Genomic DNA, 26,904 nt, shown 5'->3' on the forward strand with positions numbered 1-26,904 from the left:
AGCAAGTCATTTCCCCCAAAGCCACGTGGAGCTGGCTCTTGGCCTGCAGCCACCCCTTCTTTGCAAGTCAAGACTTTTTGTAGATACTACTCAACAATCCAAAAGATAAGCACAAACAGCACTGGCCAGAGCGGGGAGACCTCTGTGCACTCTGACCTGCATCCTGAACGCCTGTCTCGTGTGAGCCAGTATACGCTCATCCCTCGCGCAGCCCGAGCGTCCGCCAGGCTCCCCTGAGGCAGGCATTGGTGGAAGGCAGACGCAAAGCTGGTCAGGCAGGCAAGAGCAGACAGGAGGCTTCTCCAGGGTTGGCGTGACCTGTCCACATTGGCCTCAGGTGGCCACTCCTGTAAGAGCTCTGCAGAACTGCTGGGCGGGGGGGGGGGAGACAGCCTCAGAAACACTCACAGCAGCCAATGACCCTTTTAGCCTCCACGTTTTTGGCTCCTGCTGAGAAGCAGCAAGACTGTCAGAGAGACAATTTGTCCAGTTTGCTTTCATGTCTAAAATAACTTCATTTCTAGCACTCTCTAGACCCTACAGGCCGATTTTATGGGCAAAAAGCATAGTTTTCTGAATGTCATGAAGGTGTCCATTTGTCACAGTCCACTTAGGCTTCCTGGCACTGGTTCCATCAGTAAAGGTTTCCTGGAATTTTGCTCTGTGACAGCATTGTTCTGAGACCTGCAGGGAGACGAGGACAAATCAAATTGTGCTGAAATATCTGTCACTTCACTCCTTCCCCGGAGTCCAACTTGCCTCAATGGAAAAACACAGAAACAATTGATTGGTACTTTAAAATGATTTCGCTTCCTTCCCACAGGGGCGAATGATAATGAAAACCAGTCTCTTGCCATTCTTGCAATACTATGTCCTAAAGCTAACATATTCCCACATAGCAAAGCTCGGTCCCGTGGGTTGATTTTCTTCCAGGGCCGGAGAGGCATTTGCTTTACGTTGTCGGGAAATCACCGCCTGGCTGTTTCTAAATTGTTATGTTTCCTTTAATGGTCTTTCAAATGCTCTAGAACGTGAAAGGCTTTATGGCTTTGAGACAGCCTGCCGAAACCAAATTCGAAAACTTTCTGGGAGTTGGTTGACTAGTTTATGAATTATCCTCAATGTCATAAGGTTAAATTAATATAATGGCAACTTTTGTTCAGCAATAGTGAGCTTCAAAGGAACAGAATGCAAGTGACTTAGAGGCCTGGTGACATTTATTGTTCTTCTTATCTCTGATATATCTTGAAAATAAGAATGGCTGAAAAAAATCTTACAGTTAAATTTTTTGTAATATAAATTAGTCTTGAAGAGTTCTGCTAAAGTGCTCTAGAGCTAACTAGGAGAGGTAGGAAGGGAAACTTGTTCTTCTCTGATAAGAGAATATAAATAAAATGTTTTAAAAATGTGACTCTCCTTTGAGGCCCCCTAAATTCTTCTTTTATGGAGCCAGGCAGATCGAAGTGGGGGCATCTGACCCTTTGAAGGAGGCAATCTGAAATCAGAGATGTGCTAGTAAGTGTTTAACCACCAGCTGAGGCTGGACCCTAAATGCATAGCACCTGCCAGTTTCCATGGTGTAAATACTCCTCCCACAATCAAGTTTAAGCAACCAGCAGTGAGGACTCTGACGGCTCTCCCCAGCCCACGTGCATTGCTCCAGCACAGCCAGGAATAGAGTGCTGTGCTCACGAGCTCAAGCTCTGGAGACAACCCCTGGGGCTTGAACCCCAGATCCACCTTATCATCTGTGGGACATCAGGCAGAGTTACTAATTCTTGCTGGGCTTCAGGTACCTATCTGAAAAATAGGTCTATCTAGGATTATTGTGAAGAAAAAATGAGATGATAAATATAAAGAACTTATAGGATAAATGATCAAAAACCATTACTACTTAGAGCACTATTATTATTGCTATTGTTGTTGTTCTATATCCTAAATGGAAGAATTACTATGACTTCTCTTATTTAAAAAAAAAAAAGGGCAAAGTAAGTATTGCAAAAACAATAGATTTTTGCAGCAATGGAAAGAGTTTTTAACTCATACCCAAGTAATGCATCCCTCAGTACTGCATCTCCTTCTCTGTAATTAATATTTAAAACTCACCTATAGAGAGAGCTATAGTTCTATCGAAAGTTTTCATTGACAGGATATGGGCAGGAATTCTGATTTCTCTCTGTTGTCTTTTCCTGGGAAGAGGCCTAACTGTGACCTATTAGGCATCTTGTCCAACACGCACTGAACACCTACCATGTGCCAAACCCCTGAGCCTGCCACAAACACCTGAAAAATGGGACAGTGCCCATGAGGGAAAACACAGCCTCTCTGAAGTTAGTCAAATGGACAAGAAAGCAGTGATTGGATTCTTAGGATGGTGTCATGCAAATTCTACCTCAGTTGTCCTACTGACATGGAAATCTCTGTTCAGTCGACCCACTGATAGGACATTGCTCATTCCATGCTGTCCCCTCTTTTCTCCAAGACATCAGATCTTGTGGAGGTTCCTGAGGAAGCTGATGGGCCGGGAGACGGGTACGACCTACGGAAACGCAGCAACAGCGGTGAGTGAGGGAATGGGGAACGGGGCCCCAGCACAAATGCAAATCACATTAGTCCAAGTCAGCAGTCAGGAAAGTGGATTTCCAGTCCCCTCACTCCCTCTGCTAGCTCAGGAATTCAGTCTGGGCAAGTGCTCAACATTCTGGAAAGCAACTGGCCATCATTACTGGTGGATTTCAGTGATTTGAGTACAATGATCCCTGGGTTCTCATGCCTTACGGACTTAACTATAATGGGGTTTAGGAGTCACTTCCAGACCTTTTTGTTAATGTGTCATTTCCCCCACTAACCTACCTAAGATCAGCAAAGCCACAGAGAAGCTACTCCATGCTCCACCGGAAGGACCTCGGCCCAGGGGGCTGGCAGGCCAGGGAGGGTAGTAGCAGCCTCACACATGGCTCCCTCCCAGCAGGGATAACTAAGTCTCTGATATGTGCAATCTAGCCCAACATTCCTTATTCATATCATTTAATTTTCTAACAGCTTAAACCCTGCTACAATAATTTCTAAAATAGTTGTTAAATGGTAACTACATACAATTGCTTGCTAACATTAAGAAAGAACCACCTCTTAAACCAGAGCTTAAAGAAACATAACCAGCCTCTTATAAATGCATCCTGCTGAGCCTCTATAACATGAACAACTACTTGATCTCCGTGCATTTATTCAGAAGACATTTATGAAGCATTTACTATCCCCAGCAAAGGTACCTGGGTCACAGACACTGTCCACAGGCCGTGCATAACCTAGTGAGGCTGCATGTCCTGACTTCTGTCCTCAAGGCAGAGGTTGCTCCTCCCAACCCTCATGCCTGCGTGGGAAGCGTGGGAATGTACCCCTTGGGTAGGTTTTCCACTTGGCAGTTTGCCCTGCCTTTTCCAGACTGGAAGCAATAGCCCATAGCTGCTTTGTCAGCAACTATCTTACAGAGCATCCCTTTCGCTTCCTCAGTTCCAGGAACCCATGTTCGTCTCTTCTCTAGTTAAGACTGTGCCGCTATGAGTCCCACAAGGCACTACGCGCTTAGCTTCCCCCATGACGCTTCTTGCTAAACAAGCATCAGTGTTTGCACAACCCCCCTTGCCAAGCGGCACACATCTGCTAAAACATGCTGCGAGAGGTTGGAGTCTTTGCATCACATGGGGAAACTGCACTCTGAGTCAATGCAAGCACGCACTGAGCACTTAGCAGTGCCATCAGGGAGACAAACTAAAGAGTACCGGTGGTCAGGGGACGCTCGCAACAAGCAGTAACACGGCAGGACCGTCCCAGCCCATGTCTCTCCAGCACTGCAGGTCCAACAGCTGAATTTGGTCAGCAACCTCGAAGTTCTTCAGCATCTGAAGAGCAAGCTCACAAGAGGCTGGTACCTAAACCAAACATGCCTGCGATGTAATGCTTCTGGGTCTGGTCAGCTGCTCTGCCCCTGAGTCTGACTTCTGCTTGCACTCCTCACCTGACCCTTCTCACCAATATGAGGGCCTCCTCATCACTGACCACGCTGGACATCTTTGGTCCTTGGCCCCTCCGGCCTCTGGAGGCAGACTGCTGGACTGCACTTGGTGATCATGTGGCTCTGGAGCAGTGACTTAGCCTCTCTCTGCTTCTGTTGACTCATCTGTAAAATGAGGATAATTGTATCACCAAATCTATAGGACGTTGTGATCTTTAAATGAGATAATGAATGTAAGTACCATGAATACAATAATGACTGAAACCCCATTTCCAGGACCAGGCTTCTCTGTTGCCTCCAGACACATACATCCTCCGGGATATGGCCACCTGAATGTGGAATGGGCATCTTTAAGTTAACACTGGATTCCTGATTACTTCACCCACCTACCTACCCACACCAGCTCTTCCCACCTTGTCCCTGCTCAGTAAATAAGAACTCCATTCTGCTAGTTGATCAGGCCAAAAATTGTGGCATCAGCCTTGACTCTCCCTTCTTCTCACGCCTCACATGTAATCTGTCAACAGATCTTATCTGCTGCTCTTCAAAACCTTGCCCAGCCTGTGCCTTCCACTTGCTTCAGCCATCCTGGTCCAGCTCTACTGATGCCATTGTTCACCCACCATCCCCTTAGTGGTTAAGGTCTTTATTGGCCCTGGGGGTTTCTTTTCTCAAAGAGGGGTCTTCATAGGACTTTATACTGTGAAGGAATCATCATCCCTATAGGAATCATCAATATGAAGCACAGTTGCTGTTAATTAAGTCATCATAAAGACATAAAGTGTCAGAGATGCCGCATAGAGCCTCACTACTCCAAGGGTGGTCCATCGACCAGCAGCCTGGCCACCACTTCAGAGCCTGTTAGACATGTAGAATCTCAGGCTGTTCTAGAACACCTGAATTCTAGAATCAGAATTCATATATGAATCTGTGATAGGAATCCTGGTACAGCTGGAGAAGCAGGATCAGAAGTCACGGAGCCAAACTCCTCCTTTCCAATCCATACACACACAGATATACACGTACCACATACTGTTAGATAAGGAAACTAAGGCACTTAGTAATACACTCAAGACTCAAAGTTGATTATTCACCATCTCTTTTATGTTAAGGACATTTTTACACACTTATTCAAAGAAATCTGTTAAAAGAACCTAGTAAGCAATAAATCTCCAACAAGCTTTGCAGATCTATTAGCTATTCCTTTGATCAGCAGTTGCTTTCTTTATAACGCACCCTTGGAAGCAAAAGAGAATAATAATACAGCAGTTTGTTTCAAAACATTTTCTTTGATTAGATTCAATCCCCTGTCCATGCAGTTTAAGAAACAGCATAGGGAGAACACCCTGCTCTGGAGCCCCAGTTCCCACTAGTCTTCTCAGCATCATGGCAAGGATGGTGCTGGCTTTTCAGAAGCAGCACTTGGTTTCCAGGCTCAAACAGTTCTGCACTACATGGTTCCTTTATGTTCTGAAGCAGGCACAGTACACACAGGTATTATTTCCGCCCGCCAGGTGGTATGTCGTCCTGGAGGAATAGTTCCAAAGCCACCTTAGAAGAGGGTACAATTCATGCTCATGTCTTTACTGTTAAGAGCGCAGTCTCTGCTTTCTCTTTCTAGAAGCTCTTGGGCAGGTCTGAGTGTTTGGTTGCTGTTTTCAATACCATTCCTGGATGCATCAGAAATATAGATGGGGAGAGGTGCTGGTCCTCACCTTTGCTTTAACTTCCAGACACTGCACTGGAAGCAAGGTGATGAACAAAGGGAGAAGAAAAATTGAGGCTGCCTATTTAGGCTCAAAATGCCAAATAATGATGTCACTGGCTGCCTTCAATAATTGTATTTCAGTCTGATTGTATGTGATCTAACTTTCCTGGAAGAAAAGTACAGGGAAAAGTACATAAGCAAGACAGATTCCTAGAAATAGTCTTTTAAAAGGACTGGGTTATTCACATTCGCTTGAGAATATTACACAGCCCAATAGAATCTTAGGTTGCACTAAAGCCAAGGAATTTTGCCCAGAAAGAAAAATGGCAAGCACATATTTGTAAAATTTATTCTTGCCTTTAGCATGCGCTGGTTCTATATCTCAAATTTTGAGTTGTCACCAAAAAAAAAAGGGAGCAAATATTTTAATGGCTCTCTTGGCAGATGCTCCTGGGTCTGGTCCCCCTCCAGTGGACAATTCCCAAATTACAGATTCAAATATTATGGTGTGTTTTTACAACACAGAATTAGAATCTAGACCATTTACAACAACATGGATGGGCCCAGAGAGTATTAGAATCAGTGAAATAAGTCAGACAGAGAAAGACAAATACCATCTGAGTATACTTATATGTGGAATCTAAAACAAACAAAATGGAAACAAACTCATAGTTATAGAGAACAAATTGGTGGTTGCCCGGGTGAAGGCATTGAGATGTACCAATTGGTAGTTATAAAAGCAGTCACAGGACTATAGAGCAGAGCACAGGGGATATAGCCAATAATACTGCAATAACTGTGTATGGAGTCAGATGGGTGCTAGACTTACTGGGTGATCACTTCGAAAGTTACATCAATGTCTAATCCCTGTGTTTTACACCTGAAACTAACATAATATTGTATATCAACTGTAATTGAAAATAACGTAACAAAACTTTAAGTTACTATAGGCAAATGTTAAGCAAAAGAAAAATTATATAGCTATGTTAACGTATGGGAAAAACGGACTTGAAGACCAAAAAAAAAAAAAGCATTACTAGAGAATACCATCATTACATAGCCACATTCACTTTACCAGAAGATATAAATTCTAAACTGCCACCCACCTAATAGGTAGCCTTTAAATAACAGAAACTCAAAGAGGAATTGATAGAACTATTAGGAAAATTGACATCCCCCTTCCTAGTGAGGGATTTTAACACGGCTTTCAGTCACTGGCAAGTTGGATAGACAAAAAGACTCAATACAAACACAGAGGAACTAAGGACCCATTTGAAAATTCTAATTGACTTAAAAAGGATACTCCCTCTAACAAATGGATAATTTGCATTCTTTTTAAGACCTCTTGGAACAATTATAAAAATTGATCACCTGCTAGGGCACAAGTAAGCTTCATAAATTAACATTATATAGAACACATCTTTCAGACTACCATAGAAATCAATAGTTAAAGGATAAGTAGGAACACCCATAATTTGGGAAATTAGAATACACTTTTAAAAAGCTTGTGTGTTAAAAAAAGAATTCATGATGAAAATTGGAATATATTTAAGACTAAGTAATAGGGAAAACCCTACACATCAAAACTTGTGGAATGCAGCTAAAGTTGTGACTAGAGTATTTAGGTTTAAAACTATTTTATTTAAAAAGTAAGAAATGCTGAAAAGTAATCATCTAAGCATCATATTTAAGAAGTCAGAAAAAATAAATAGAATAAAGCCAGGTAAAGCAGTAGCCAGGTAAATAAAGATAAGAACAGAAATGATTAAATTACAAAGACAGGTCATAAACCCTAAGAGTTCTTCAAAAATTAAATTTATAACATTTGGCAATTTTAAGAATAAAATAGAGATCCCAAACTAAAAGCAATAATAAAAAGAATGAATATAACAGAAATCAATAAATCTTAAAACTTTTTTAAATGGGCAGATACCAAGAAAAATATCAATGACCAAAGTCGGACTCAAGAAGTAATAGAAATAGAAAACTTGACTTGGCCTCTAATAGTGATAGAAATGGAGTCAATACTTTCATTTTCTGCACAATGAAAATACAAAGTCCAGTCAACTTCCTAAGTAAATGCTACCGAACATTTAAGGAACAGACAGGTTCAATATTACTTAAGGTCTTCCTGGACAACAAAAAGTGGCAAAGCGGATAAACAGTAGCATCATCTAACTTAGTTTATTCGGCTAGTATAATACTGACCTCAAAACCAAACAAAGACAGTGTGAGAAAGGAAAATCACAGGCCTCCCACTTGAACATGGAAACAGAAATCTGAAACAAGAGCTTAGTAAACTGAATCTGATAATATATTTGTAAAAGGCAATGCGTAATTACCAAGTTGGACATTTCAGGGATGCATATCTGGGTCAATGTCAGATAAGCCAAATATGTAACTGGCTGCACTACCAGGATACAGATAAAAAAGTAATAATAATCATCTCATTAGAAAACAGTGGTGGACATGGGCCTCACGGGACTACAAAGCAAAAAAGAAAGAATACAAAAAAGGAAGACAAAAGTCCTGTGGGGATGTGGTAAAAACTAAGGATTCATTTTGAGTCTATAACAGAAAATATTGCTGAATGAAATAAATCATATGGAAAAAGATAAGAGCCATATGATTTCACCCACATGTGGGATATGAAACAGAAAGCAGCAGATGAACAAACAAACTCACAGTCGCAGACAACAGTAGGGTGGTTACTAGAGAAGGGAGGCGGGAGGATGAAGAAGTTACAGGGGGTCGAATACATACTGGTGGAAGGAGACTAGGCTTTGGGTGGTGAGCACGCAATGCAATATACAGATGAAATATAGAATTGTACATTTGAAACTTATATAATCTTATTCACCAAGGCTACCTCGATAAATTTAATTTAAAAAAGAAAATATGCCTGAATAAGGGACATATTCTTTGAATACTTGCCATGGATGAAATTCACAAACAAGTTATTTTTTAATAAGATTCTGAAAACCCTGTCACCTGCTTTATTTCTGGAGAAGGAGAAAGGGAGAAAGTATTCACTTGGATTTGAGGGGGCAGCTGAACTGGAAGCAACAGAAGCAACAATTCTATGCCCCTAAGTTTCTTCTGATCCATAGGGAATGCTCAAACTTCCTTGACTGGAGATTCAAGAGTCTAACTTTTCCCCGGAGCAAGATCATTGGATAAAAGAACAACAAACTCAATAGCACCACATGGGGTTTAACACAGAAAATACGGCCTGGTTTCTCCTTTCACATGAAGTTTTTACACTAAAACGTGTTTAGAAGTCATAGTTGTTTTTCCTCTTACGTTCAGAGAATGTGGGGTTCAAGCCCCCCCATGTCCCCCCAACACAAGCATGTGCGTCGTTAACCAGATATACAATCCAGCTGCCGGTACCACACGGGACTCTGATGATCAGAGGGGCTGGCCTAGCTCAGCCTGCCCGTGGGGACAGGACGCAGTGCCTATGCTTTCAGGGAGAACAGGTACTGAGGATGCCACCAGTCAAGAGTCAGATGTTGTGCACCAGGACCAAGATGACTTGGGCACCCTGCTCACTGGGCAGTTTCCCACCATTGAGGACGGGAGAGACTTGGAACACCAGTCTCATCGATGATGCCGCATTTCTGTGCTGCTCGTAAAGAGCGTGACTATCACTCGCACAAAGGAATAAAGATGAAACTGAGGTGGTGACGTGCAGGCGCAGCAGTCCTGGTCGGCGCTGGTGTGAACAGGTTTGTACTGAACAGGAGGCTGCAGCGCCCCAATGCACTTGCTCTTTAATCTAGGGAACTGGTTTTGAACTCGAAGTCGAAGTTCCACATTGGCTCCTGTCTGTTCCCAACAATCTGTTTTGGAATTCTTTAATGTGCTGGGCACGCTGTCCGGAACAGCGGGGATTTTGGAGAATTGAGCAGCAAAGGGCTCTTGTCTATGGTACAGAGATCGGGTCACACGTGCCCAGAGGCAGTGCAGCTTCTCCTTGGACTCTGGTCGCAGGCTCAAAGGCAGAGAGAGAGGCGCCCACCGTGTAATGAGTGCGTTCCGCATAACCTGGTCCAAAACGCCGCAGTGCAAGAGGCAGTCCAGGCACTCGTACGAATCAGGGAGAAATTCACAATGTCCTCAGGATGGATTGTAGGAGGCCAGCAGCAGCCAAATGTCCATGAGGTATCTCCTCCTCCAGCAGCGTCCAGGTCTCTGTGCCTCCTGGTTTTCTTTTTTCTGGAGATGGTTCTCTCCCTCCTGGGCATCCTCATTACTGCTGTTGATGTCATCACAGGGCTCCCACAGCCCCAGAAAGAGCTTCCACTGCAGGAACCTGAGAGCCTTCCAAGCCACCAAGAGATTTTACTTCTTGCTGAATGGCGTTGGTGTTGGCGATGGCTTTCTTGACCCGGACAGACCTCACAACAGCCAGGTCCAAGTTGGAATAGCCCACCACAGTCACTTGTCCAGAGCAGACATCGTGGGCTCAGAACTTGAGTCACTTCCCTTGCTTGGGTGTGGCAGCGGTGTGAGGGCGGGACCAGCTCGTGGGCCAGGACCCCAGACCATGTCCTGGGCCCCAGAGCCAGCTCCAGGAGCTGAGTGGTCATCATGCTCCTCAAATTATTTTTAATAAAATACATTTAAAGAACCAAATATAAAAGGTGTATGATATATATCTTGGTAAAATAGTTACCTTTCTTATTCCTTTTCCCTGAAATCCAAGTCTTAGACTTTTTTCTGGAGGGAATGGGCTTTAAAAAGCATTTTGGCACCGTTCACTTCTGCTTGCAACCACATAGTTGAAAACACATTTGGGGTCACTTCAAATGACGTTTAGTGTAGTTCACAAAAATGATACCAGATGTTTAATGGATACTCACTATAAAGCTAACCTGAGGTGAAATTACAAAATTGTAAACCCAGTCCAAACCACTCATGGCGTATGCTCCTTATGCAGTTCCCCTTTTAGCGCCAATCAGCAGTTTTCTAGGAAGATTCTCTTCGTGGGTTTTCATTCAAATATTGAATATTCTTTTAGAAGTATCCACTTTTCTGCTTACGGAATCAAGTATTTCCACCAGGATTTTAGGTAATCACATTATACCAGCAAAAAGTATTGCTGGCTTCTCCTGATTTTAAACTAAGTTGAGTGGACAAATATTGAGGCAGAGGAGGGCCATGGTATGGGACCTTCATTTTCCACTCACCTCCAAACCCAAGCTTTTCCAACGACTGCAAATTGGCCCCCTGGGGGTAATGGGATTGCGTCCACAGGCTCCGGCACTGCAAACTGGAGAACAGCTGTTTACCACACATGGGCACATTTACAGGGGCTCTTGTTCTGAAGCGTGTTTTCTGCCTACAGTCATTGAGCCCATTTTAAGGACAGTGGAGGTTGTCAATGCACTACTGAAATTGGTGATGGAGCTTCTTGTGGTGGGTAGAGCTCTCTCTTCCTCTACTGATATTTCCTCGATAATCAGAAGGGTGGCCAAAGGGAAGAATAAACAGCAAAGTGTGATTTTTAAATATCAAGTCATCTAAATGGTAGGTTAATTTAGACACCATAACTGTATTGTATAAGCTTGGAGACATTTGCCACATTTGTGTTTAAGGAGGGGACATGCAGTGGGAATAAGGCCATGACTTTGGTCACCAGGGCACAGTTGGCTGATGGAACTCGCCAAGGCAGGGCCTTCACACCCATCAGGAACCCCCCGCAGCTGTGTAATGGACAGGAAGCCTCCAGCCCATTTTGAGGAGCCTTGTTCTTTATCCAAGGCCACAAAGTGGCTGCTTAAATGCAAAAGCGAGAACATTATACAGCCCAAGAACAAACTAAATGAGAAACCATGATTTTATTTTTTAATCCAAATAATTGCCTCAATGCGTTGACGATAAGAGATCAAGGAACTATTATGAAATTTAAAGCTAAAGCTTTAATCTGCAAAATAGAATACAGACACCATTAAGAAACTAGAATCAAGATACTGATATAGATAAGAGAATCCAGTATTTAGAAAAGTTAATTCAAATATCATCCGATACGGCTATACATCACCCTCCACTCCATAACCAACGATTTGATATGTTTCAGAAAGATAAATGACATGCTTTCTGTTCATGAGAATAGCACTGTCAAATGAGGCCGTTGTAAACACACAACTGCCGGGCAATCAAGAGGACGAGTGCCAGCCAGAGGCATATACAGGGCGTGAGCATGCAGAGACGGCAGTAGCATGGGGAGTCAGGGAATCGTCTCATGGACGATGGCATGAAAGCTGGGTCACTAAGAGCAAGGAAACGGCCGTGGACCAGAGCACAGTGCAGTCTATGGGATGGGGAGTAATAAAGCCACACCTTTTAAGCATGTTTCCAAAGCATGGTTGGTGACTGGATTCATAACGCTCCTGCTTTCTCTGTCTCCTTCAGTGTTTTCGTATGCAGAAAATGGCACTGACGATGTCCGAGACCAAGCAAAGAACATAAACCACCAGGTATTAATGGATGCCACTGAAGGCAGTTTTCGTTTCCATGTGTAGGTTACATGCCCGTAAATACATTCTCTATAGTGTGCAAATTATATAGTGGCATAATATATTGAATATATTTTATAGTATATAAGTATATATTTACATTTTTATGTTCATTGATATATCATTAGAATAGAGTCCGTAGGATAGAATAAATTGATAGAATCAAGAGAATAAAATAAAACATACTTTAGCTTTGGATAGCCTAATAAATCTAATAAAAAGGATACAGTTGTGTATTCTTTTTGTCTTATGTACAGCACATATTTATTACATTATTATGTATTTAAATATAGCACATAATTATATATTATTACAACTTATATAATATATATGTATGTAGACTTATACAATTGTTATATATTATGTAATTTTAATTTATTAGAAGTAATTTAAAGTGTAAACATGTTTAGCATTTACATTTAATTGGTTAATAATAGTAACTAATATTTATATAACACTTATAGTTCTCTTTTTAGTCTACAAATTGGGGATAACAATAAAATCTCCCTCACAGGGCTGCTGTGAGTTTCCAGTACGCTAATAAATGAAACAGGCTGCCTGACACACAATGAGCTATCAAAATAGTAGTTTTTATTATCATTATTGCAAGGTTTCATAGCCGGTAGATGGTGATTCCATAACATAAACTAAATATGTCTGATGTCAAAATCTATGCTTTTTTCAAGTGATAAAAAGTCAATTTTAGCCCTGGCTGGTGTGGCTCAGTGGATTGAGCACCGGACTGTGAAGCAAAGGGTCACCAGTTCAATTCCCAGTCAGGGCACATGCCTGGGTTGTGGGCCAGGTCCCCAGTAAGGGGCACACAAGAGGCAACCACACATTGATGTTTCTCTCCCTCTCTTTCTCCCTCCCTTCCCTTCTCTCTAAAAATAAATAAAATATTTTTTTAAAAAGTCAATTTTATGGATCACTTTGTAAATTATATAAATGTCTAACCACTATGCTGCACACCTGAAACTAATATAATATTGAATGTCAACTGTAATTGAAAAATAAAAAGTTTTTTAAAAAGTCAATTTGAGGAACTGTTTATTCCTAGTCACATGTCCCTCTTCCTACAGGGAGAATATTCTCGTTCCTAGGGCCAAGCCTGTATCACCTTTCATGAATGACTAAATACAAAATATTATTTGAAGAAAATTGTAGCATTTCTGACAAAGACCTCCACATAACTGTTTTCAAATGGTTTGCAGTAAAATCAATCTCATCTAAGAAATTAAAAAGAAAAAATAAAACCAATGGTTGAAACAAAAAATAAAAAATAAACCAATGGTCTTTAATAATGGTTAGACATTTTATTACTTAAGCTCCATATACTTGATTACATTTCGTTAACTTCACCAATTTTTTTTTCTCTCCATTTCTTACTCCTTCCTTCTCTAATTCTTCCTATATTTTCCCTTTCAGGGACCTCTTTCCAAAGACCCATTACAGATGAACACCTATGTTGCCTTGTACAAATTTGTACCACAGGAGAATGAAGATTTGGAAATGAGGTAAAAACATGTTTTAAAGGGAAAGAAAAAAGCAAGAGTGAAAGAAAAAAAAAAAGTAATTCTATGCAAAAAAAAAAAATCATTGAATTTGTGCCACCTCCGGGAAATTTAGAACAATTCTCAAATTTTACTGTGCATGTAATGAGCGGAGGGGCTCGTTCCCACACAGATGGCTGGGCCACTCCCTGCAGTTTCTGATTCCGTGGGTCCAGGGCTGGGCTGGAGGAGCTGTATTTCTAACTGGTCTGCAGGCAGTGCCGATGCTGTTGATCCAGGACCACACTTGGCAGAAGCACGGTTTTAGCACATTGGCAACAGAGCTGCTAATGGGAGTTTTCATGAACATTGACCATCAGATGCCCTTGGCATCCTACGGGGACTAGTAGGGAATCAAAAAAAAATGTATTTGATCCCCAAATTAACATTGATTAAAGAATTAAGCTAAAACAACTTGTTTCTCCTGCTGGCATCCGGCATCTTCCCCTGGCTCGCACCCTGCGATAGGCTTTAGTTTCAGGATCCATCCCACTTATGGTCACTGACCCACGGGGACGGGAAGGTGAGGTTTGGGGACCCTCATGAAATCTGAAGCTTTCTCCTGACCACAGTTTGCGGTCCTTGTATTTCAGGGGTAGCTAAGCTGGGGTCAATCCTGTGTTCACATTTTCCTTATTGTGTGACCTTAAGCAACTTATAAACCTCTGATTGCTCTGGCTTCCTCCTGTGTAAAAGAATAAGAATGACCTCTTCCCAAAGGTATTTGTGAGGATGAAATATGTCATGTTTGTAAAGCATATAGCCCAGTGCCTAGCCATCATAAACACTCAGTAACTGGTAGTTACAACTTTTATAATAAGGTGTGTTCACTGGCCTGTCTCCAAGAAAAGGCTTTACTCCCTCTCCTCCATTCCTGACCCTAAAACCTAAGTCATCTGGGGAGAAGGCTTTGGTGTTTTCCAGGCCCCCAGCAGGATAGTAAGGGCTGCTTTTCTAGTCAAATGGGCCCTTGGAGATTGGTTCTTTCCAAGTCTAAAGAGAATGGAGAAATTAACACTGAAAACTACTGGAATGCCAGAGCATCGGTGAAACAGCCTCCATTTTGGGGGTGGACTCCCCTTGTGTGAATGCCACACAGTCCAAGTTAGAGCCACTGACAGTCATCCCCTGCCAATGGCTCCCAGAGGGGCCTGTCTCCCCGCCCTAGGGCCGTGCGGGCTTCTCCACATCCTCAAACTCATGCCATTTCCCAGACGGAGTCCCTCTGGCACTTGCCTGAATACAGTTTCCCACCTCAGTGAAATCTGCCTCTTCTTTTCCACTTTCCCCAAAGCCCCTTAAAAGGAGAGAGCTGCCCAAAAGACTCCAGTTAGACCCTACTTGCTGGCTCCATGTGCCATTGGGTCAACTTCTGCTGGGCCTCAAAGCGCAGTATTAGCTCAACTCCACAATATGTGTGTGCTGCAGAGTCTGGTAACTCCTCCTGGCTCTCACGCGAGGTCAGCTTCGTTTCAGAACTCCTGTGGTCTGCTTCCAAGTGATTCTTGGGACTTTGCGGAGCAGAGTGCCGGGCCTGGGTCCCAGCTCCTTAGATTTCTGCAGACCTCTAGGCTCTCGTATGTCTGAGTTTTCTCCATCACTGAGTAAGAGGGGCCATGCTGAAGTCCCTGGCTGGAGTTGTAAACACCACCGGAACAGTCCGGCATTGGTGCAGGAGAAGGAAGATGGCATTTGTCAAGTGAAGCCCTATTCTATCAGAGATAGACCAAGCCCTGAAGGTTAGAGCCTGCCTAGGATTCATCACTGGGGTGGCGCCTGCCCTTCAGCCAACAGTCCACAATGACCTTTGTGCTGATGAAGACAAGGATGACACGTGTTTACTTGTCAATAGGTACAGTGTATTTTCTTCTCCTTGAGATTGTCATCGGGGTATCTAAAATTTAAAATTTACCAACTTCCTATTGTGTGTGTTCTACCATTTTATATTAGAAAATTATCTGAAGTCATCAGATAAAAACAATTCCTGATAAATACAGAATGTTACTGAGGAATGATGTCTAGCTGCCTGGTGGTGGTCATAACATTTGGTGCTTATTTAGTCGGCCGCAGGCCATTAAAACTCAAATTGTCTGCTCACAAATCCAACATTTACAGTCTGCTTCGAGGCATACAGTTCATTCCCTGGAGTGAAATGTCTGCATTACACAGGCTGCAAGATTGGAACAATAAATCATACTTACATTTTTTTTCTTTTGCCAAGACATTCTAGGTTCCCATTTTAAAAGCCAGCTGCTTGATTTAGAATGTGTAAGGCAATGCTTGGGGAGTTGGTATAATTCCGTGAATGAACTGGGGCTTAGTGAATTATCATTTTCTCCTTAAACCATAAAGTAGGGAGGAAAATCCCTTTTAACAAAAGACTACTCTTACCCACCTGTGTTCTGTCAGAGGGGAGCATACTGGGTATCGTCCTCAGGCAAGAGAACAAAAGAGGTGAGGATCCGGGGAATGTTAGGAGTGTGAGCTTGGAGGCAAAGAAGGCCTGACTGGCAAAGCCAGTGGTCATAGATCAGAGCAGATGAAAATTCACTTCGGCAGACATTTATTATATGTCTGCACAAGAATAAGGAAAGCTTTTTCTGCCAGCACCCAACAAACAGTACAGATCTGTCCACTGACTTCCGCTGGCACATCTAGGCCCGCCTATCCTAGGAACGGATAGCACAGGCAGCTCCACCCTCCCTCCCACACACCTGCTCCTTAGGGTGAACAGTGTCACCATCTGCCCCGACTTCAAGCCAGCCACCAGAGACGTCCCTTTACCCTGTGCCCAAAATGTATTTAATATTCAAATTCTACTGGTTCTCTTTGTCTAAAGTCTACTGTCTCCATCCCCACCTTCACCTCTCTCCTGGATTGGTGTAGCAGGCCCTACCTGGTCTCTGGGTTTCTAGGCTTGCCTCCCACTCCTACCTTCCCATCCATTTTGGGAGGACAGTACCCAAAGGGGACAGTGCTGTGTTTTGGATGGAGGTTGTCTGAATTTGGAGTCAGAGAGAATGGGTTCAAATCCCAGCTACTCTTACAATAGATCATTTTACCTACCTTTCTGAACCTCTGTTTTTCTCATCTTGAAAATAGGGACACAAAGCTGCCCTTATAGGATGGCTGTGATTGAATAAGGCAGTATCTGGTACAGAGTGGGAGCTTAATAATGTTAGATAATCAGTTCTATTCATACCCTAAAAGTAGATGCTTTCTTTCAGACTTAAGACATGAGAGAAAGAGAAGGAGTATCTCAACATGGATTTCCTGAATGTTTAAGAATGAAATGTGTGGGCATGTACTTGACATGGGTTAAGTCCCAGCGAAGCCGCTCCCTAACTGTGTCACCCCAGATACCTGCCTCAGATCTGCTCACGACACATATATCTTTGTGTAAAACTATCCAGTGTCCTCCTATTTCCCTTGTGTAAAAACCAGAATACTTACAGGGACATCCAGAACCTGGCGACATCTCATCCCTGGTGACATCTCTGCTTTGCGTTCCCCTCACTTCTCTGCTCCACCCACAATGGCCTTTTTTCACTTCCTAGAAGGTCCATGCGACCACCTGCCAAGGGATTTATCTTCCTGCAATCTGTCACCCCCCCACCCATCCTCCTATCCACCTCCCACCACCATCACACCACACACACGTATGCACACACACATGTATGCATGCACACACACTATTCCAGTTGACAACCATGCACCCACTAGATCGCAGTTCAGACTGTGCTTTCTTGGCGCAGATTTTCCTGATATCCCCCATCTGTGTGAGTTTCCTCTTTTATGTATTTTTATGACACCACACTTCCCTTTAAAGCACTTATCTCAACACTTGGATTTAAATATTTCCAGTACTATGTGGTTAACCTCTATGGCCCTTATAAACTCTATGAGAACAAACACGTAACTGTGGTCTTTTCTATCCCTGTAGCACCATACAGTCCTTGAAATACAGTAGATGCTTAGCAAATATTTGATGAATAAATGAATGAGTACTGTGGAAATTAAATGAACTAATGTTGTACCTGGCATCTACAATTAGCGGGCACAACGAGTACATGATAATATAATGGAAAATATGAAGGATGAAACAAGCCAAGCTCAGAGAGGCTAGCCCGAACCTGTTTCTTGGAGGAGATGGGCCTTGACCCCATGATGAATGCTGTTTGTCAAGGAGAAACTATAGAAAGCAAAACCAAAAGGAGCCCATGGTCATGTTCACAAGGAGCAAAGGATTAAAGACCGTTTGGAAGAAGCCCTTTACTGAGCATCCACAGAGAAGAGAAGCCAGGTGCTGACCCCTTATTCTTAGGGCAGTGAGTACTCCTCTCAGAAGTATTGTGGCCCCATCATTAGTCTCTAAGGGCTGTCTGAAGACAGGCTTCACACAATCTGCTTTGCTACAGTTTCAGTGCAGCATAAACTTCCTTCCTAAATTCATTTACCATTACCTTCCCAAATCCCCAGAGCTCACATACCCTGATGATGCTCTACCTTCCCACCATCATGGGCAGGGAGTCGGAGAAAACTGGTGAGAGGGCAGCAAAGAGCAATACCTGGGAGTCACATTGACCTCATCTACCGTCCAGCTCTGATCCTCACTAGCCGCAGCAATTTGAGGACACTGTTTGTTCTCTGGGAGCCTCAGTTCTCCCCTTCCTAGGACAACTGAGTATTTAATGAGCTATTTAAAATAAAAGCTAGGATTCCATTCCAAATACAAAGCAAGGTGCATAATATATTTTAGATACCTTCTGTTCATGATTTGCATCTTTCCACAATATGTTTTATTTCCTAGTCTTCTAAACAAGCTCATCAACACAACCCTGAGGATATATAGTACAAAAACCAAAAAAACCCACAGTCAGTGCCTGTCTCTGGCCATTGAGTACATCCGATGAGACTTTGTCTAATTGGCCCAGCGACAAGGAGGCTGTGATATCCTACCCCTCATATTCTGAGTAGGTTTTCCAGTTGCTGAAATGACATGCCACAGGTATGGTATTTCACTACTGACGTGAGAGGTAGGATGCCCTCACGTGTGAGATCTCTAGTTCATTGCTGATGATTGGTGGTCTCAGAACATTAAGGAGCCACCCAGGTTCCTCTGAGTGGAATGAGCTCATACAGATGACCTTCTGTAATGAAGGGTCTTAACAATTTCCACCAATAACCCTTATTATTAAATTTTTTTAAAGAGCTCAGAAAATTACTCTTTATGGGCTGCCAGCTTAATTCATGAGCAAAATTCTCTAAAATGCTACTTGAAAGACAAACAGGAGAACACCATTATAATCAGTATTGATATACTGCCTCCTACAGCCCCATCGGCCGTGTGTCAAATCATCCTCTTGGCTAAGTGGGTGAGCATGTGTGTGTGATATACTTACATGTGCACAATGTGCACACACATTCCCACATATACACAGTCAGAGCTGCACGAACACAGTCACACACATTCATGTGCACACATTCACACACTCATGCAAACTCAGATACACATTCATTCGCACACACTCATACACACGTATCATTAGCGTGAGCTTGATAATACAAGCTTAGCTTTTCTTTATTTTTAGTACATTTTATTGATTATGCTATTACAGTTGTTCCATTTTTTTCTCCCCTTTCTCCCCCTCTGCCCTGTACCACCTCTCCCAACCGCATTCCCTCCCCTTAGTTCATGTCCATGGTCGTATCTATAAATTCTTTGGCTTCTCCATTTCCTATACTATTCTTAACCTCCCCCTGTCTATTTTTTACCTACCATTTATGCTTCTTATTCCCTGTACCTTTTCCCCTACTCTCCCCCCTCCCTCCCTGCTGATAGCCTTCCCTGTGATCTCCATTTCTGTGATTCCGTTCCTGTTCTAGTTGTTTGCTTAGTTTGTTTTTGTTTTTTAGGTTCAGTTGTTGATAGTTAGCTTTCTAAAGAAAGTAAAGCCTGCCCTCCATAGGTACAATGTAACCAGCCCCGTTATCCTCACTGCTTTTGGATTCAGAGGTCTGCAAACAGAGTCTTAGAGCCATTGCTTACTATTCACACCAACATATCTTTTCAAATTCAATAAGAATTACTATTTTGACTTTGCCAAGTTGATATTATCACATAAGTAACCAGCAGATGTAAATAACTCCAAGTAAATACAAACCCTTAAACATCTTAAGAACTCTGAAATAAAAGACCCAGAGTAAATAAAAGACTCAACGGTTCAAAGGCACCATATAATGCCTATTCCAAAGAATCCATTTTGGCTTCCCACATCTAACTCATTTTCATTTTTATTAGTTTTCCCAAAAAAAGATTTATATGATAATGGCCATGTTTCATAAAGGGGGAAAAAATAAAAGGAGGAAAAAAAGTTTATGAGTCAAGAGAGTGAAAGCAGGAACTGCTTTGTCAATATTATTAAATTCTAAGAAAGACACAAATTAATTGCTACTTCAATATGTGTCACCTAAATTTGGAGGGTTTCAAAGAAATATCTATTCTATTTTGTAACCCTGAATGAGGATTTAAATTCTTGAATCACTAGACTCTTCCCTCGAAACAGGGAGCCTCAGATTTTCCCATGGGCGAAGTCTGAATGAAACCGGGCAACTCTTTGTCTCATTAGCTAATGTTCGTTAAGAACCTCTAAAGATGGGACGGCCTGAGTTCATCTCATTCTGATCTCTTTCAAAGCACCATTTGATCGAGTTAAAACCGATTTTAACCCTCGCATGGCTGTTTCCAGGATTTGTTTCATCTGTCCATCACGTCGTGAGTGAATGCCTGCTCCCTAACCAGGCCCCATCCTCGAAAAGCTCATGTGGACATAGGGCTGGGGGTGTGGAGGTGGGGGGTCTGAAGTCTAAACAAGATGGTACACTTCAGCATGAGGACTCGGGGTGGGGAGGCAGTCCAGGATGCTGCCACAGCACCTCCAGGGGGCAGCATCCCAGCAGCCTTGTCAAATCAAGGAAGGCTTTGCAAGGAGGCAGCATTATAGCCACACCAGGACTTACAGGAAAGAGGACACAGGGCCTGTGCCACCTGTTAGTGAGCAGTCATTCTCTCTTTACAGTGAGGAAAGGATGAGAGAAGAACGGGTCAAATAGCAGAACAAGAGGATTACATTAAGAGGTCCCAAATGGGAAGGGGAGGGCAGAGCAAACTCCATTACAAAAAGAGGTGGTGCATACCCATTGCAGGAGCAGGGGCATGTGTACATAACTACATTCATTCCAGTCTTCATCCTGAAAAGACTGCCTTAAAATTCGGTAAAGTGTGGCGAATGGGCAATCAGCTGTTTAGTTCATATTCAAATGAGATGACTTGTGGTTCTTTACATTTCGGGGGATAAGGTGGGAGTTCTATCTGGGTTCTACCAGGACCCTGAACTCACAGGTAGGAAGTAGAGATCGAGGCTACAAACCAGGGAGACAGGCTCCGAGTCCACTTGTCTTTCTCTTACCCCAAGCTTTCCATCCTACATTGACTGTGGTAGTTATCCTCTCTGATAAGGTTGACAATTACATTTAAATCAGCAGATTCAAACAGTGCATTAATTTATCCTATGTTGCAATCATTCACATCACTTCTTACAAGTCTGTTAGGATTGTGAAGCTCATATATAAGACCAGGATGCTTATGCGCTATGGAATGTGTTCATGAAAAGTCACTCCTCTTCAGGGATAATTTTTTTTAATTAAGATAAAATCATGACTCCCATACAAATATCAAATGAACACATCCTGTCAAAATTTTTATTAGACTCATTAATTAATGAGAGAACCAGTAACGTGTCACATCTGGTTCGAAGGAGAATTCAAGCATGACACATATGTAGGCAATCCGAGGTGTTGATGTGAATTCACAAATACATGCAAAACTGGTCAATATTCACAAGGTAATAATTGATCACATTTCACAAGACATGATTCACTTGCATTTCTATGCACAAGAATCATTTGTGTTATCATCAATTTTCTACAACTTGTGGATATGAAAAATAAAAGCTCAAAGACATTGAAAGGGGGCATGTCCTGGGAGGGTGGGCTACAGATACCCAGATCAGGAGTCTTTTTTGCCCATTTCAAAGTCTTTCACAGTTTTCCCTGACATTCTTTTGTGTTCTTTTAGCAAATCTGCTGGGCTACCCAAGCAAGTAGTATTTTACAGAGGAGAAAACTGTGGCTAGGATGGTTCGTGCTTGTTAATAAGCCAAAGAATCTCCTGGAGAAAATTTAAATAGAGATTCCTGGACTCCACACAAGCCTAGAGAGTCAAATCCCATTCGGAAATATGTATGTTGGATGTTTCCCTAGATTCTGGTTATCTTCCAGATTTGAGAACAACTGTGACTTATCAAAAAATACATAATGGGCCAGTGGCAGACTCAAACCCAGAAGGCAGGTTTCCTGATTCTCAGTCCTGAGGCTCAGTACACTGGTCTTCATTGGATTTTTGGCCTGTAACTTTGTGATGACGCCCTGCACTCTGTAATGCTTTATACACCTGCCATAATGTGAGGAGAGCCCTTGAGACAGAATAAGACAATAAGACTCCCTTGGTGTCTCGTTTCCATTCTCTAAGTACATTACTGCTTGGCAAATGCATCAAGTTAATTAAAACTAAATGTAATTCTAATGCACCAATTTGATTTAAAAATAATCTTCACAGTCACCAGGACATCAAAATGCAATTAAGGCTATTTGAGGCAAGTCTCTGATGCATATTATGTTGGGATGCTGCTCTGTGTCAAGAAACCCAGATCTTCCCAAATGTCACTAATGTGTTTAGCATCCTCCATCTCACTCAAACGCCTCTTTCAATTAGGTTCTGGAGAGCGTGATCCATGACAGTTCAGGAACATTCACCCAGTCCCATCCAACCAGCCCTTTAGCCAAATGCCTTTTCTCTGAGCTGGTCTCTGAACTTGGGAACGTGCAGGCAATCTTCTGGATACCAGGCTTAAGGCAAAATCAAATTGCACCATTCCAGAGTTCCTTGTTACCTACCCAAGTTCTCAGATTGTAAAAGGCTCTGGACCAGGATTATGGAAATCGAGAACTGGGTCTCGGGAAAAAATAAGCTGTAGATCTAAGATTAATGGAGGAGTTTGGCAGCCTCCTTTTTTCTGTTCCCCCTAGGCTGATTTTCCTGGACATCTGTTTTGGCTGAGTGACTGTGGTTGCTGTAAGCTTCATTTGGAATTCTTTTTACATAATGAATGGGAAAGGGTGAGAAATATTAAAGATATCTCAAAGTACTTGCAGAGAAAAATGGGTGGTTCTGATGGGTTCTCACAAAGCTTGGGTGGTACAAGAAGCAGCTTGATCTAGCGGTTTTAGTAATGGATTCAAACCCTGTCTATTAGTGGTGAAGTCTCTCTGAACCTTCTTTCTCATGTGAAAATACATGTCATTTTCACTTAACTCAGTGAACATTGCTGTCCCCTCTGCAACTTGGCTGTCCTCTTCAAAATTTTCAGCCTCTTTATTGCAATCAGCCCCTGGGTGGCGGAATACTACCTCCAGCTCCCCAGCCTTGCCAACCTTTGTGGTCACTACCTGACGTGGAGGGACAAGAGGTATAGAGAATGTAAGGGAAGGAAAAACTTTTCCAAAGCTCTGAATCACACCAAAGATTAGCATCTGAAGCCACTTAAGCCAAGAGTTCAAAGGCTATTTCATTAACCAACGATCTCTGCCCAAAACCTAAAAGAATGCTCCATTAAAAAGTAATAATCATTAGATCTTCTAATTTCCAAGTGAGAAATTATGAGGAAATTAGAATTTGTAAATCCTTAGTGTATATCAGTCACAGTGTTAAAGACTTCCACTTACACATTCTTATTTAATCCACACGGCAACTTTGCAAAGTAAAAAGAGTCATTATCTATTTGTTGTGCATAGTATGTAACTACATGAATATGACGGAGGTAGCCGAGTCTTAAAAAGGCACATACGTTTGGGGTTTTATATGGGGTCAATTTCACACTTGTCTGTGCCCCCAGCATGTTTCTCATTCAGCGATCACACTGACTATAAATTACCGGTTTCCAGATCTTTCCCCTTTAAGATCACGAACATCTTAAGAGCAATGGCTGTGTCTTAATAACAATAATAGCCACCATCTACTGTGGGCTTGTCTAAATGGGCTTTACAAGTATTATCTCACTTCGTCCTCAAACATATTGATGAGATGGGTTCTATTATTATCTTCACCTGACAGATTAAATAAAAAACACTGATGCTAAGAAAAATCTTTTCATCTCCGTGCACTCTGTGCATGCCCAAAATCTAACCTGTCATTCAAGAAATTCGTGTCATATAATTTCCTCCAGCTCAATAGGCAGAGATGGCAGGATAAAGACAGACATATGTCCTTTGTGTCCACAATATCCAGTATATCCAAAACATTATGAAAGCAGAGAAGGCCCAGAGCAGCCTGCCTGGTCCACGTGCTTCCAAAGGAGGGCCAGTGTGAGGGCTTAGGTTGTCCCAGACAGCGGACGGTGGCTCTCAGAATCAGTGTCCTCAACATGGGGGTGTCAGCATCTCCACTCCTAGGAATCTGTGCTCTACATGAGGGATGGAGAGAGGCTGCACAGGAGGGTCACGGGACATCTTACACTCCACCCTCCAGCCACTCCCACCCATAGAAGACCACAGCATCTTCACAACACCCTGCAGAAGAGTTCCCTCTAGCTGGCTGGGCTCAGCAAGGGCTGTGAGAATGAACCCAGATAAGCAACCATCAAGCTCACATGCAAATACACGTGAACACACAGATACACTCACAAAGAAACTCTGTGTTTTTGCCATTAAACCATAATGCTATAGTTAGATTTTCTTCTCTCATTCCTGCTCTTGTTGACAGTTCACAGTTCCCTCATCATTTTAAGGCCTCCTATAAATCATGACATAACCAACCCGAAACTCTTCCCCTGGGCCTAAGCCAAATTTTCCTGAGCAAACAAAAAGAAGAGGCCAGCTATGGTGCTCTGATCTATGTGCGTGAAGTAGGAAACGGATGCTTTCGTTGTTTATGAATTGTGTTATACTTGTATCTTGCCATACACACACACACACATAAATACACACTCACTTCTGGCTTATAGTACAAGCAGAATCTGTACATAAATTTAGGATGTTCTGATTAAATTAAGTAAAAGTAACCTCTTTAAGTAATTGGGGGCCTGACAAATTTGTCCCCAAGGATTTAGAAATAGAAACAGGGTTAAAATCTACCTATAAGAATAGATCAGGAACATCAAGTCACCTGAAAGAAAGAGAATGGTTGTTAGACCTGAGCTGGATTTTCTTCGAACATGCTTGGAATATGATAACCTGAAATAAAGAAGAATTGTTCCATGGAATAGGGCCTGGTCCACCACAGAAGCATGAAACAAGTGGGGACAGAGAGTCATGCGCTGGCCAGTGTCCCTCCTAGGACCGACCAGGGCAGGGAGAATTTTAGGCATGAGACCTCCACTCTTCTGGAAACAACAGGAAGGCTCTCCTTATGTAGAGCAGGTGGGCAGAGTGTTTGGATTGAGCTCTTTGATGGGAGGGCAGAGCACCCCAACACCACAGGAAGGAGAAGAGAACTAAGTTGAGAACTGGTTTGAGAAGAGAACTCCCAGCTGGGAGTACAGGGCTGCCACCAGGGCCACACGGGCCTGCACCTGAGAGTCAGGTAAACAGCAAGCTGGAGCTGTCGGGGCAGCTTAGGTACGGCCAGCCGCTGGGGTTAGCTAGGTTTGCCAGGATCCCTGTGAATTTGCTAATTTGAATAATTTCACAGGTTCCAAGGCAGAAGGGCTGTCCCTACTTGTCTAGTGTCTGCACCCCCCTATCCTGCGCAATTAGGGCTGGGGCGGTGCACCCTGGCTAGAGTTTGAGAGCCCAGAGAGATAGTTGGGGTGTTGACTTAATCAACTCCTTAAAGGAAACTCTCCAGTCTCTACCCAGAGTTTCAAAACTGAGTCAAGACACATTTAAAAAAAAAAAAACTAAAAACACTATGCTGCACAGAGTGGTTTTATTTGCATGCCTACTCAGGTCCACCGCCTAGAACCCAGTGTTGAAAGGGATTCTGACGCAGGCTCAGCAGGGAGCAGGCTGAGACAGATGGGTGATGCCAGGCAGAGGTATATGGGGCAGCACAATTCCCACACCTGACCCCGATGTTAGAGAGCTGCGTCTTGGATTCAAGGGCTGCCCTAGAGCAAGATCCTCCCTAGAGGGAAAAAGAGGCATTGGCTGCCTCCACCAGATGGCTGAAGCACAGACTAATATCAGGAGTATACTCTCGGTCTTTATGACAGCATCCTCTTTATTTCCTTCGTTGCCCTTAAGATAATTTGCAATTATATATACACATTATATACTTATTATTTATATGTTTATGAAGTGTTTCACTATCTATTTGCTTATTATCCATCTTCTCATTCGAATATTAGCTCCAGTAGGGACTTTATTCACCAGAGTATAACCAGGGTCTACTAAACTGGCTCTTTCAGAGTCAGCATTCTAGAATATTTGTTAACTGAGGGGGTGAATTAAAAAAAAAGAGAGAGAGAGAGAGAGAATAGCCCTGGCCAGAGTGGCTCAGTTGGTTGAGCATCGTCCAACAACCAAAAGACTGTAGGCTCAATCCCCGGTCAGAGCACATACCTAGGTTGCGGGTTCTGTCCTTGGTCAGGGTGCATATGGGAGGCAACCAATCAATGTTTCTCTCTCACATCAATGTTTCTCTCCATCTCTTCCTCCCTCTCTTCCCCTCTCACTAAAATAAATAAGCATGTCCTCGGGTGAGGATAAAAAACACACCCAAAGAATAACTGGATGAATGGAACTTTCCTCACTCACCAACCCATTCTTCTGATTCTGGTGGAGCTCTATTTTCAGGAAAAGACAGAATCCCCATCACAACATCAGGAGTATGTCTGGCATTTTCCATAGAATCGTAGCTTGTATTCCAGGGAGTGTCTTATTCTAATGTGTGGCTTAGTTAACAGGGGTCATGCACACAGGAACACTTCACCTCTGGGCACAGCAAAGAGTGAGTCCCCTGCACCTAGACAAGAAAAATAGAGGTTGGAT

The 26,904-nt window shown here is 42.8% G+C and overlaps 1 protein-coding gene and 1 pseudogene across 1 annotated transcript in view; one reads left to right on the forward strand and one right to left on the reverse strand.

Annotated features, from left to right (window-relative positions):
* The window catches only part of STAC (SH3 and cysteine rich domain), a 122,035-nt gene that overhangs the window by 77,329 nt on the left and 17,802 nt on the right, over nucleotides 1-26,904 (forward strand). The window contains exons 6-8 of the mRNA XM_024566002.4: nucleotides 2,483-2,561; nucleotides 12,141-12,205; nucleotides 13,673-13,761. Of these exons, the coding sequence (XP_024421770.1) occupies nucleotides 2,483-2,561; nucleotides 12,141-12,205; nucleotides 13,673-13,761 (233 nt within the window). The remainder of the gene's footprint in view (nucleotides 1-2,482; nucleotides 2,562-12,140; nucleotides 12,206-13,672; nucleotides 13,762-26,904) is intronic.
* LOC112309658 (transmembrane protein 183A-like) lies at nucleotides 9,182-11,024 on the reverse strand (annotated as a pseudogene).

This window comes from Desmodus rotundus, chromosome 8 (genome assembly GCF_022682495.2).
Source record: "Desmodus rotundus isolate HL8 chromosome 8, HLdesRot8A.1, whole genome shotgun sequence".
Classification (NCBI taxonomy): domain Eukaryota; kingdom Metazoa; phylum Chordata; class Mammalia; order Chiroptera; family Phyllostomidae; genus Desmodus; species Desmodus rotundus.